At 48.2% G+C, this 13,351-nt stretch overlaps 1 protein-coding gene across 2 annotated transcripts; it reads left to right on the top strand.

Moving 5' to 3' along the window:
• The first annotated feature begins 997 nt into the window (after positions 1 to 997).
• foxj1 (forkhead box J1) lies at positions 998 to 5,295 on the top strand. Of its 2 annotated transcripts, NM_001160461.1 has the most exon segments (4): positions 1,964 to 2,064; positions 2,122 to 2,441; positions 2,517 to 2,551; positions 2,994 to 3,830. In NM_001160461.1, coding segments are annotated over 4 exon segments (1,293 nt in total).
• Positions 5,296 to 13,351: the final 8,056 nt, after the last annotated feature.

Genomic DNA, 13,351 nt, shown 5'->3' on the forward strand with positions numbered 1-13,351 from the left:
GCTTTTTTTTTTACCACAGTGTCATCATCTCATCTCTCTCGGCATTGGTGGGTCAAACATCCTCAGAAGAAAGATTTAAGATGATTCCTCAGACTTTGATGGCAGACGGCAGACAGACTTTTTCATCTTTTTTCACTCTCTTTCTCCTGTTATTCTGTCTTTAGAAACACCGGACTTTACTTTCCGAGGTCATTTATTCGTAGAATGATTTCGGCCTTAAGTTCTCCTATTTTTCTTCATTCAGGAAGCATATCTTCTGTCATTTAGAAAGTAAAGGTTTGATATTTGTTTGAGTTGATTCTTTTATTTTGGAGGAGGAGGCTGAGTGAGGAGCAGCCGTGGGCATCATCAGGCTGTGTCCACAGCTGTCAGCAGCACACGGCGCTCCTCGTCAGGCCCACAGGGAGCAGGAGGCCTTTTATTGCTTTACAGTGGCTTTGTGAGGAGCCTCAGGAAACCACTCAGCCACACTAATAGAACGTTAGATGAGCCAAACCTTTTTTGTTTGGCCTTTCTCTGCCTTTTCTGTCTTATGAACAAAAGTGCATTCCTTCGCACTCGCCTCCTCCTGAAACATCCAACGGAGAGGCTCGTTAAAACCTCCAGGCCAGAGCTGGACAGAACCTGCAGCGAGGAAAGTCATCTTTGTCTTTTAGCGCCATCAGGAACTGTTCAACTTTTGTTTTATTGTTATTTAGCTTTGTCTTCCTCCTGCAGGGGCCGGGCTTCTCTGAAAGACAGAAAATGAGAAGAACAAAAATGACCTTTAATAGTTTGTCATCTAGTAAAAAAAATCCATGCGGTTAAAAAGATAATAATTTGGTAAAAAACCTGTTGGAGGCGTCAGAAGTGACGAAATTAAGACAAAAAAGTTCTACTGCGATAAATTAAACTGAACAGTTTTACTAATTTAAAAAGAGAAAATTCAAGGATTTTAATAGAAAACCATCTTTCCAATTAATTTTCCAATATTTATTTTATTTTAATTTTTTTATTTTACTCTCCATCTTTTATTAAAAAATAAAATAACATTAAAAAAGAAGAAGTGTAGATCCTCTAGGATGGCCCCGCGGGGCCCCGGGCCTCACTCTGAGGACCTCCAGCCTCGGCTGACTTTAGGGTGATTAAAAATGAAGCTCCATGGCAACCAGCCGGCCAATGGGGGCGCTTGAAGCTGTTTACAGGGGGAGTGTATCGTTTCTATGGCTCCCGGACAAACCTCCTGCACCAGGTATTAAACTGTCCCCCCCCCGGCGGAGCCCGCTGACACCCGCGCGGAGAGGAGGACGAGCAGCGCAGGAGAGCACGGATCCTGTTCTCGGTCGAGGACGCGCGTGCAGGCGGCAGATGCGCGGTGCGCAGACCGAGGATCGCCGAGCGCAGCCGGTTTAGAATTTAAAGGTTTTTGAGAGAAAACAGCAGTTCCGAGGTGAGTGTGACTGTTAGAATGATCCAAAAGTGATCAGAAGGGACAACTCCAGCTGACTAATTACATTTATTTAAAATCGGTTCCTTGAACACGATCCAACGGTTTTATTTCGTTTGCAATATTAACCTCACTGTCTAAACACACAAACATGGATTTTAGGCACAACAGTTTCTACAATATGAAAGAAAATATACTCTCTCTATATATAATATTTTTAATATAACATTTATCACTGTTAACAATTTTAAAGGTTTTTTTAAACGTCTTTTACGCCTCGTGATCATTAAGAGTTCGGAGAGGAGGCCGTTCTGCGTCATTACGCATGAGGTCCACAGGAAAGTTCTGGTGTTAAAGAAAAAGAACCATTAAAGTTTAATGCGGTTTTAGCTCAAATTTCCTGCTTTATTCGGGAACATTTAAAAAAGAACCGCAGTGTTTTTGCCCAAACTGCTTCTGTTTTCTCATCTGCGCCGTGCTGGAGCTGATGTTAATGTTGGTCTTGTCAGGCGGTGGCAGGGGGGGAAGGATAGAGCGATGCTGTCACTCAGCTGCGCGGACCCCTGGCCCGAAGGCTCGGTGGTGCTGGAGGAGGAGGTGGTGACCGCCGCGGCGCAGGCGGAGGAGCGGGACGCCGCCGGGAGCTGCAGCAGCAGCAGCAGCAGCAGCAGCAGCAGCAGCAGCAGCAGCAGCAGCTGGTGCGGCTCCGACAACCTGGATGACAGCCTGACCAGCCTGCAGTGGCTGCAGGACTTCTCCATCCTCGGCGCCAACGTTCCGCAGCACGCGCACCAGCAGCCCCACTTTTTCGGACAGCAGCTGGGGTTGGACGCGCCCGCTTCCCCCCTGGCCGGGGACCCCGCGTCCATGGGGATGCCCCTGACCCCGGGGAAGCCCACGGCCGCGTCCTACAGCAGGATCCAGCCCGGCGTCGTGGCGCGCGGACTGACGCCGGACGGCGCGGATTACCGGAACAACGCGCGCGTCAAGCCGCCGTTCTCCTACGCCACCCTGATCTGCATGGCGATGCAGGCCAGCAAGAAGAGCAAGATCACGCTGTCCTGCATCTACAAGTGGATCACAGACAACTTCTGCTACTACCGCCACGCGGACCCCACCTGGCAGGTACACCGGCACGTGCATGCACAGCAGGAAACGCGCGCGCCCCTCAGATGGTGTGACATTGAGTCTGTGCGCGAGACTTGAGGCAGAGTGAGCCTGCAGGTGTTAGGCTATATCACACTATTTTGTTTTTGGTTTGATTATTTGGAGTTTGGAGGAGAAGAATTCCCGTCAGGAATGTTCCAGAAAAGTTTAATTTTCTTGGATAAATGATTGATGAAGCCGTTAGCTGTTCTGTGGGACTCAGACACTTAAGAGCATTTTGTTATTGTAAGTCTGAACACGGGGCAGATAATATTTAACAGAGGTCGGCAGCTCACGGCTCTGTTTGGACTTCAGGGAGGAGGGCCAGCAGGATGGGGGGGGGGGGCACAGAGATGCTAATAGGATGCAGGCAGACAGGTTCAGAGGGGGACTCTCACTCAGAACATCTTGTGTGTTTCAGAACTCCATCCGACACAACCTGTCGCTCAACAAGTGCTTCATCAAAGTCCCCCGGCAGAAGGACGAGCCGGGCAAAGGGGGCTTCTGGAAGATCGACCCGCAGTACGCCGAACACCTCCTCAGCGGTTCCCACAAGAAGAGGCGGATGCCCCCGGTCCAGATCAACCCCGCCCTGCAGAGCAGACTCCACATCCACCTGCAGCCACGCTCCAGCACCCCCTGCCCCCTGGCGGACGGCCTGGACTTCAACCCACATGCCCCGAGCCTCATGCAGGGGTTGGAGGAGGTGACCGGTGCCGACCAGAGCTGGAACCCCCGTCTGGCCGAGGGGACGATGCTGGGGGCCTGGCCGGTGGTGAGGGGAAGAAGAGGGAAAAAGAGGAAAAATCCGTTTGGATCCAGGAATGGCGGCACCAGAGGGTTCCGGGGCTCCAGCTCCCCCCTCCTCTGTGGGGAGGAGCAGAAGCAGGTGGGACCTCTGGAGGGCGACTTCGACTGGGATGCCCTGCTGGACTCAGCGCTCAGCGGGGAGCTCAGCCTGGATGAAGAGGGGCCTCTGAGCCCCATCCTGAAAGAAGAGGCCCTGACAGCGAGGGGGGGCCAGGTTGCAGCCGGCGAAGCTCCGGCAGGAACGACGGCCGATCAAAGGAGTAATGTGCCTGACTTTGACGAGGAGACCCTTCTCGCCACAGCCTTCCTGGAGACTCCCTGGCCAGGAGAAGAAGAGGAGGAGCAAAGTCAGGCCAACTTCCTCTGTAACTCCAATCTGGATCAGCTGTTCGACCTGGGAGACTCTTTACATGGAGATCCCAGCGGCCAGATGGACCCCCTCCTCTGAGGAATAACTGCAGCTCAAACCCTCATCAGATCTACAGGGAATATTTTTAAATCTGAATTGACTCTCGTTCTCCTGTTCAGGAAAAGAAGAGTTTTCATGCAGGTGGGGAAACATCCTCATGACCACAGAAGAAAGATGCCACGACAAGCAGCAGGCGTTGACCTGAAACGTTGTTGAGTCTAACCTGAAACCGGCCTGGACACACCAGAAACAGGAAGTTATGGAAACCCAATCTCTGAGATTACCGGTCCGGATTGTCAGTTATCCTCGTCAAGTTTTCACCACAAACAAACGTCAAATACGTTTGTTTACTGCAGCATTCTCTGCGGTTACGTCTATCGTCATCATATCGTCTGCATAGAGTTTGACTGGCCGGTAGATGTTGAAGGAGATGTTGGAAGTGGAAAACTCCACTTAATTCCAAGTATTTGGAGCCTGAATGCAGATGTTCTGTCCTCTGTGGAGTGCAGTTATGAGTTGATTCAAGTTCTAGTTTTCCTTAATTCGCAAAATCAGGAGAAAAAATAAAAACAACAACAACCAGATGGTGGCAAACCTGAGCGGTCAAAGTAGAAAAACAACCACAATAGTTCTGGTTTCACGGTTGGAGCCGGTTTTCTGTTCTGGTGTGGCCAGGCCTTCAACATGGTGTCTGTTTACATGGCGACGTGTTTCATGCATTTTGGAAGAAGATTCGTTCACGTCTGTTTGCGGAACATCTGAGGGTGTGACGCCAACTCTGGGATTTTCAGAGTCTTCCTCTGCTCGCGGCTCATCACCGTCACCACGACGCTTCCCTCAGAAGACGGACGATGAGACGTTTGCCAAAAGTCCCTCTGGAGTGTTTTTCTGTGTTGGTCTTGGTGTGGGGTTAGCTCTGCTCTATGCTTTTTTATATTAACCCCTCTAACCTCTTTTCTGATTTCATTTTCCATCTGAATAAGAGTGAACTGTTTGTTTGTGTTTAGAAACATTTGTCTCACTTAGCTGATAGATTCCAGAGCAGCAAAGGGGAGTTTGGCGGATCGGACGTAAAACAGCTGGAGGCGAAACCCTCCTTAGATAGACTTAGGTTGCAGAAATGCGGCGGCGGCGGCGGCGCCCTGTCAATGAATACCCGACCTTCCATGTGGCGAGAGCAGCACTGAGACTCGACAGGGCGGCAGAGTTCAGCGGTTCTGCTTCACTGCTGCCAGCGCGTCTCGTTGTGTTGCTGCTGTTGCCTGTGGACCTTCAGATGCAGCCAGAATTCAACCATCATGTCAGAGAATTTTCAGCTGCAGGACTTTGTGTTTGCACTTTGTGTATTTTCAGGTCAACACACTTGTTACACAAACCCACCGTGGTCAAATCCAGACCACCGACTCCTCAGATGATGGAAGCGGATGTTCCTGTTAGACGCTGTCTGCATTCAGTCTGTTCCTTTAATCCACTTTACTTTCAAAATAAAAGCCTTTTTTCCTGCTTGGGTCTAACTGAGATGATTTCCAGCTTTTGTTTCAAAGATTTGAGTTTGTGTTTGACGTTCAGGTTCCTCAGAGGAAGAATCTGAAGATGCTCCCGTCGGACTTTAAGTCATTTAAAAAAAAAACTTTGTTTTCCTCTCATCATTTCATTTATTCACAAGTGTTTTTTTCTAGTAATAGTCTCATTTTTTAGCAGAAACGTTTGCTTTACTAAAAACAATAACATCGTTTGATTTACTTTTGTTTGACTTGAATCGATTTTATTCAGCAGTTTTGTTTTCACCAGAGAACTTTCTTTTTTCTGTCCTCTTTGGAACCAAAATAAATGTCGTTTTAGTTTTAATCCAAATTTTGTTTTTATTTTCTTTCTCATTTTTTGTTTTTTGCAATTTGAATAACAGCTGGAACTACTCCATTTAGTCTGATCGTTTCAGGCTGAAGCCCTTTTTAAAATTTTAAAGAGCCACTCTGATGAAAATTGTGTTTTAACATGTTCTTGTGGCATTTTTTCTTCATATATGAAGAAAATTATGATTAAAACGGCATTTCTGAGTATTTCTTTATTCAAATCATTGTGAAAACGGATCAACTGTATAAATGCCACTTAAAAAAGACATACTGGGCGGGGCCTCAAGCTCCCTGCTCCGCCCCTTTCATGCATCCACTTGTGGACAAATAGATCCACAAACGTCTTTGTTTTCCTCGCCTGACTTGGATTCTGGTTAGGTTGGGGGGGTGTGAGGGGCTGTAAGCTAGCGGGAGTGCGTGTAAACAGTTAGATGACGGGATATGGGGGCGGGCTTACTCAGCACCAGTAGCCCCGCCCACAACTCAGTGGTGAATTTCTGATGAACTCCAGCTGCTCTGCAGAATGTTTGTCCTAGAAAAAATGACTCCGGTTTTTTGTCTTATTTTGGCTAAAAACGACTTCATCATGATCCAAAGACAATAGATCAAAAGATGATCAGAGTTTGAGGATTTCCTCCCAAACAAACTCGTCTCATTTCAACCAAAACTCGTCCTGATCTGAAGCTTAAATCCTCAAACGGCGCCGTTTCATTTTTTTCGCTGCCGTTTCAGACTTCCTGTTTCTTTTTGCTTGTTTTTATTCTCAGAGATTTACGCCTGCTGTGAGATTTACGTCTTTTCTCGTTCATCGTCGTGATCATATGGCGGTGGTGAGTAGGGGAGGGGGGTGACCATGGGGGGGCTGGTGCCTTTTGTCTCTTCTCAGTCAGACTTTTGTTGTTTGTGGCACTTGGACCTGTGGAACCTCATTAGGTTGGTGTGGGGTCTAATGGGTACAAGCGTCCCACAGCCCCATATATCACACACGCCCCCCCCACTGCAGACCCTGACCCCGCCGCAGATTAGCCGGGCGCCATGAACAGCCACAGAAGTCAATTGAAGAAGCGGCGCCCCCACAGATCCTGAACGACACTGACGCAGAGCTGCAACACGACTCCCCCATCATGGAAACCCAACACTCCCTGGAAGAGCAGGATCCTGCCCTGTCAATCCGGGCAGAGCTGTTTGTTTTTTCTGGAAAGGGGAGCTGATGTCCCCCCCTACCCCTAAGATCGAGCCCCCCCCGAAGGCCCCCCCGGACCGCCATTACCTGCTGGACTTGGCTCTCCAGCTGGATCTCTGGGCTCGTGATTGCAATGCGGCGGTGCTGTCAGATGAGAGGCCGCGGTAACCCGATGCAGGCTGTGCTGCTGACGGATGCCGGTAAGAGGAGCTGCTGAAACATGAAGCTTCAGAGCCTCTTCCAAACAGAAACGCCGCAAACTGAAAGTGATAAACGCCAACACCTGGGGTGACCGCCATGATGAGAAAGCTGCTGATGGGGGCTCATGTGGAAGGAGCCGTCGACGGACATCAGGGTCTCCAGATAATCCTGATCCTGGAGCTGAGATTAAAGACACCTGGAAAGGGTCAAAAATACACGTGGGAGTGGTCAAAACAACTACACACCAGCAACACACCTCATGATAGATAAGCTACATGGAAGAAACGATGCAGCTGCAGGTGTGAGATCTCACCTGAACTCCTGAGTCTTTTTGATGATCTTTGCTCAGTTGCAGGTGAACTCTGCTGCGAGTCCATTGACTGTGCCTGAGAACTGGACTGAGCGATTGAGACATCATCCATAGAAAATAGTTATAGTTATATCCATAGAAAATAATCACATTTTCACAACACGGACGCCGCCACGTTGGAGCCAGACAGCGTCAGTCAGCAGTGATTGGTCCGAGTCGGATTGAGTTTCTATGGCAACCACTCTCACCAATTAGGAGTGAGCTTATTGGAAGAGAGCTACACAAAATCTGTCAATCAAACGTTTTGAATTTTGCAATGCACGTTCAGACCAATAACAGAGGATGGACCACAGCCGAGGTCACATGTCCCACTTTCTGTCTTCCCGACATCACAAACTCGGTTAAAAAAGACAGAAAATGCTAATAAGTTTCCCACTTTGGTCTGGTTTGGTTTGCGTTCACACACAACAGTCTAAGAAGCAAACCAAAGACTGACCAAACGACCTGGAATGACTCATTTCTGCTCACTCAGGGGAGATATCGGCCAATCAAGACGTCAAAAAACACAAGAAGAAACCCGGATAGTCCTGCTGATTCCCTGAAAATCTCTCCAAGCTACACTTCCATAACTTCGTAAACAATCGATCGCAACATTTCACAATTTTGTTGTGAGTCCAGCTTCCGTGGGGAGCTCGGTGTGATTGTGTCTTTGTGATCACGTTCTTCACTTTCAAGTGCACCAAAGTTCAGGTGAGCTTTCACAGTCGCCAAACCAACATGGTCACGTTTCCATGTCATGTTTTGTCTCTCCGCCTGTCAGTCGCAGCGGGTTCAGGCTAATGCTCAAGTTCATTTCCCTCAGTGTAGACAAAGAGCTCTCAGCAATAGGTGACGGGAAGGGGGGCTGCTTTGTGCCAACAGTTCCGTCCACGACTAAGAGGTCTATTTTGGATGAACGTCTGACGCATTTTTTTTTTTAATTTGTCTCAAAACAGCACAATCTTTGGTAACACTTTGGAGAATTCAACAAAAGATGATCAGAGTAGGTCTTTTAATGTCTGACTTTCAGTTCATCCATCCAGATCAGAGGGTCTGTTCGGTTGCCCCCCTTCACTCGTATCTGAACAGTTGAAGTTTATTTCTCAAATGCCTCCTGCAGTTTGGATCCATCACAATCGGTTGGTGACAGCAACTGCTTGAACGTTGGATGGAGATCCGTTGAGGGCTGAGGATGGAGGTTGGTTTGTGGCTCCGGTCTTGTTCGCCGACACAGAAGCAGCTGCTGCGGCGGAACAGCACAGAGGTGGAACACCTTATTGAACGTTGCATAAAATAAAGTGGCAATGTTTGGTTTTGGTGCCACAAATGTTCACGCTGGGCTGCTCATGCAAAGCAATCAGGCACGGCGGTGGAGGGATGATGATTGGAGCTTGTATTGCTGTGATCAGCCATAAACTGCTTGAAATGGCAGAGAATCCAGGAGGAAAAGTCCAGATTCATATTTGTGAAGCAAAAAAAGAGGAAAGAATGATTCCTAAAGATGTGAAGCCTCTGTCCTCTCCGACTTTCTGATTTTTCTGTGGTTAGAAGCTGACCAGAGAGAAACTGTTTCGATTTGGGGACCAAACAAAGGCAGATAATTGAGGTGACAGGAGGTAAAGCCTCCACATTTTGTTCAGGCTCAGACGGATGTTCCTCACAGAAAACTAATGATGCTCTCCGTTCTCAGGAGCAGCTCTGCAGTCGGATCCGACTCTCTTTGTTGCCCCACAACCCCGGCTGGTATTCCCGGACGCCCTGAAATCCAAAATGAAGCATTCCCTGGAAGTTGAAGCTTATCTACAAGACGAGACGAAGTGGACACAGGAGCTACAGGGAATACATCTTTTTTATCTCACAGCTAATGAAAGGGCCGTCTCCTGGGTAACTGCTGGTACCATTGTCATGCAGGGCCGGGGGGGAAGGGGGTGTTACGGAGCCCTGTGGGCTCCATCGGGGCTGAAAACGCACGGGGAGCCCGGACGAAGCCCCAGATTTATTGCAAAGCTGGTTTTGTGAAAGTTCAACTAACTTGACAAAACGAGGCTCCGCAGCCTCACAAACCGCTCCACCCCAGGAGGCGGAGGAAGAAAAACTCCGCTCTGTTAAAATACCGACTCCACAAATGTAACCACGCAGGAGCGCCGGTGAAAGCCTGCGTTCAGGCCGGCACCACTTCAAAGCAGAACCTTTCTCCCAAAGATGAGGAGATAAATATGATGTCAATTTATTAAGTCACTTCTGCAAGTTTTCCCACAGTAAATGATCTCCACTTGTCAACTTTTATGCAACTTCTGAGCTGCAAACAGGGAGACCAGCAAATTCATGGTCCTTTTGGTGTTTTCACTATTTTCTTGCGACAGTTTTCTGATGATGGAGGACATTTATTTAAAAAAAATTAAGCTTCAAATTGCATTTCTGAGCATTTCTTTATTCAAATGGTTGTGAATCAGGAGCAGATGAAAAGATGCAGGTTAAAAAAAATCATATTTTTGACGTAGAAAAATAGGTTGGGCGGGGCCACAAGCTCCCTGCTCCGCCCCCATTCTGATGCATCCACCTGCAGACAAATAGATCCATGAACGTCTTTGTTTTTCACTCGTTTGAGCTGGAATCTGGATCTAAAGTGTAGGGATGGATTATTCCAGAAAAACTCAGGTCTGCTCGCCGTTTTGACCGACTGGGAGAGCTTTGAAAACAGATGAAAAGAAGATCAGAGTGATAACTTTTGCATCCGTCCTTTACATAAGCGGTCTTGTGGCTTCTTTTTTTAAATGACAAAATGACGTTTAACCCGTCTGACCAAAGCGGGACCTCAACAACGGAGACGCTTCTCTCCCACAGCAGCGTCACGGCAACCGCTCAAGCTGTCAAAGCCTTTCACTTTTCTGTGTTTCAAACACACAAACTCACAAAACAAGCAGAAAAGCTTCGTTGCATCTGATGACGATTAGAAGAGCTGAGGTCATTTCCAGGGTAAAGCTGGTTTGGAGGCCAGGTTTCTGGCTTTCTATGACTGTTTTCCACCTGGTCCTCGCTCAGCAGACTTGAGATGTCTGTTTGCCGCTTTTCTTCCTCCTTTCATCAGAGATCTAAAGATCAGTCTTCATTCAAAAGGTTTAAATTTTGAAGCTGCTTGTAAATCATTTGGATCTTAAGTTAGAACATAAAGCATCAGTTCGGCCAACAAAGCATCTGGATCCTTCAAGGTCACAGAAACGATCAGCTGATCACTGCAGGTGGGACTTTAGGCCTAAAGTCCGGCTGGGAGTGTGTGCGTTTGCCTTGGTGTGTGTGTGTTCTTCTTTGTCAGGAGGACACAGGCGGAGGGGCTGTCTGACATCCATCACATGCATCACGCTCTGTGTAACAACAAGGAAACAATGGTGGGGAAACAGTGGGAGGGCCTCTGCATTCATCCCACCAGGCAAGAGGACCTTCTTTTGTAGGTGTTTCAGGGCAAAGAATGAGGCCGACATGACAACCTCGTTTGTGCTGCGACTAGTAAAACTCCACAGCCGGCTGGGAGGAAAAACACCGTGACCCAATGAACTTCGGACAGTTGTCGAACGCTGGAGGAAGGTCTCCGAAAAACAAGAAAGCGTGCACAAACATCAGGAACAAAAAAAAACACCACACGAACGCTGCAGGAACGTCTCAAGATTTCACGCCGTTTCTGGGCTTCGTGGAGACACAAGCGCGTTTGGTAAGACGAGTCTGCAGACTCCAGACTGAGCGGATTCCGTTTCCACCGGCAGTTAAAGCACTCCATACCATCATACTCCCACCAGCAGAATCTGTGTCCATTTCCACAGCTTCAGGTGGATCTGTAGCTCTGTTCCTCAAAGCTGTAAAACATTTTCTAAAGAAATTCTGTACGTTCTCAGGGATCCTGTTGCTGTGAGGTCACCGTATGTGTTTGTCAGTTTGAAGCTGAGTTGGACTTTTACTGATGGCCATATCAAGAAATGCCTTTGAACTCCCCTAACCCATGAAAATGGTGTTTTTAACATGTTCTTGAGGCCTTTTTCTGACACTGGGGGACATACAGTAAGAAAGTTTCCTTTTCTAATGACCCCTGCCGCTCTGCAGAAACTATGTTCTAGAAAATGACACTTTGTCTTGTCTTTAATTAATTGATCAGTAGATGACCGACCCGAGTCGTCGGAACAGACGTCCGATCACCTTTACTGAATTTTTAGGCCACACCTGTTTGGACTTCCATCATCAAAAGGCTGAAAGAATCTTTTTCATTTGGGTTTCCATGTTTTTGTTGTCTTGGCGTGACTGCTGTGCTTTCATTATTCACACAGCCTTCGTGGTGGTTGTTGTTGTTTGATGCCGTCCAGGTGAAGGCCCGTGACTCCGAACAATGCCCTCTGAACACCAGCGTCGGTTACCAAACAGGCTCTCGGCTTACGCCGCCACATTTCACACCGACTGTTTCCCCTCACCTCATCCTGCAGCTCTCATGCGAGCCCGAAGGGGAGGATCAAGGTTTAACGGCTCCGTTCACAGCTTTGTGTGTGAGCACAGCCAGTACCTGTATGCAGTGTGAGCACGCCGCTCCTCCTCTTCCTCCTCTGAGGAGCAGGAGGAGGAGGAGGTTCCACCTGATACCTGCTGCAGTGTTTGTGGCTCGCCTGAGAAACCTGCGCCCCCTTGGCGGTTAAAGTGTGACCTTGGCCGGGCGAGTCCGGGCCTGCCTCTGAATGCCAGGAATTGGACCGAGTCAATGAGGAGAGAAAATGGCCGTCTGGGCCAAAGGGGGGCACACCGGCCTCCGTCATTTTCTCTCTCCTTTCTCCTCCTCTCTCTGGACTCTTGGCACGATGCAGAAGATACGTTCTCTCTCTTCCAAACTCTTGTTTGATGTCTTTATTTCTCTGTTTGCTTGGCAGCAAAAGGGGAGTCCTGAGACGCTGCTGCTGCTGCTGCTTTACATAACTTAAAGTCTGCCTGGAATTGGGGAGCGCTCGCAGCCACAATAGTGACAAAAGCCGTCCGGCGTGATGATGCAGACCTCCGCCCCCTCTCTGCTGCGTTCATTCAGCCTCGGCCGTGTGTGTTGTTTGTGTGCTGGATGCGTCCACTCGGTGACTTGATGCGAGTGGACGTGGGATCCAGAGTTCTCACAGCGGCCGTGATTTCTGCTGACGTCACGTCGCTCTCCTCGCCGTTTATGGAGAAGAGAAAAAAAAAAACCTTGTTTGCTCTCACGCGTCTCAGACAGACGGGAAGGGCTCACTTCATTTGTGTTCATTCATTGGGTCTCGATTTACAACCGAGACTGTCTGCAAAAAAAGAAAAACTACCATTTTTAAATCAAATTTCAATATTTGAAGGCCCATCCTGATGGAATTTGTTGTTTTCAATGTGTTCTTGGGGCGTTTCTCTCATGATGGAGGACATGTGTAAAGAAAATGAAGCATGTCTGATTATTTCTTTGTTGTTCTAAATCAGTAGCAGGTGAAAAAAGAAGCTTGTAGATGTGATGTGGAACCACATCGCCTGAGCTGGAATCTGGATCCAAACCGAACGGCTGGAAAGCTCTGATTTCACCACTGATGTTAGGGCTGTAAGCTAGCGGGAAGGCGCGTAAACAGGTGGATAATGGCAAATGAGGACAGGCTTACTCTGCACCAACAATAATGAATGCCTGCCGCTCTGCAGAAACTGTGTCCCTGAAAACGACATCATCATAATCAAAAGACGTTCACACGTCATCCAATCAGAGCTCGATGGCGTGTGCGGGTGAAGAGTTGCGGCGTGTCAAAGACTGTGTGTTACTTAGGCGACATCTTTGGTGTTTAAGGGTTAAATAATTGGTTTGCATTCCAAACCTCTGACATCGTTGTAGTTTTACTAACCTCCTGAGTTCGCGAGGCCCTTTTTTGTCGTCAGGACACGTTTAATTATGTCAAAACTTTTGATTGGAGCTGCAGATGACCTGTTCTTCTGCCATCTTTGGCGT

This window comes from Oryzias latipes, chromosome 8, assembly GCF_002234675.1.
Source record: "Oryzias latipes chromosome 8, ASM223467v1".
NCBI lineage: Eukaryota > Metazoa > Chordata > Actinopteri > Beloniformes > Adrianichthyidae > Oryzias > Oryzias latipes.

Coding starts and splice junctions, on each gene's coding strand:
- foxj1 (XM_023957147.1), top strand. CDS start 1,964: ATGCTGTCACTCAGCTGCGCGGACCCCTGGCCCGAAGGCTCGGTGGTG. Junction 2,552..2,993: donor ACGCGGACCCCACCTGGCAG/GTACACCGGCAC, acceptor TGTGTGTTTCAG/AACTCCATCCGACACAACCT.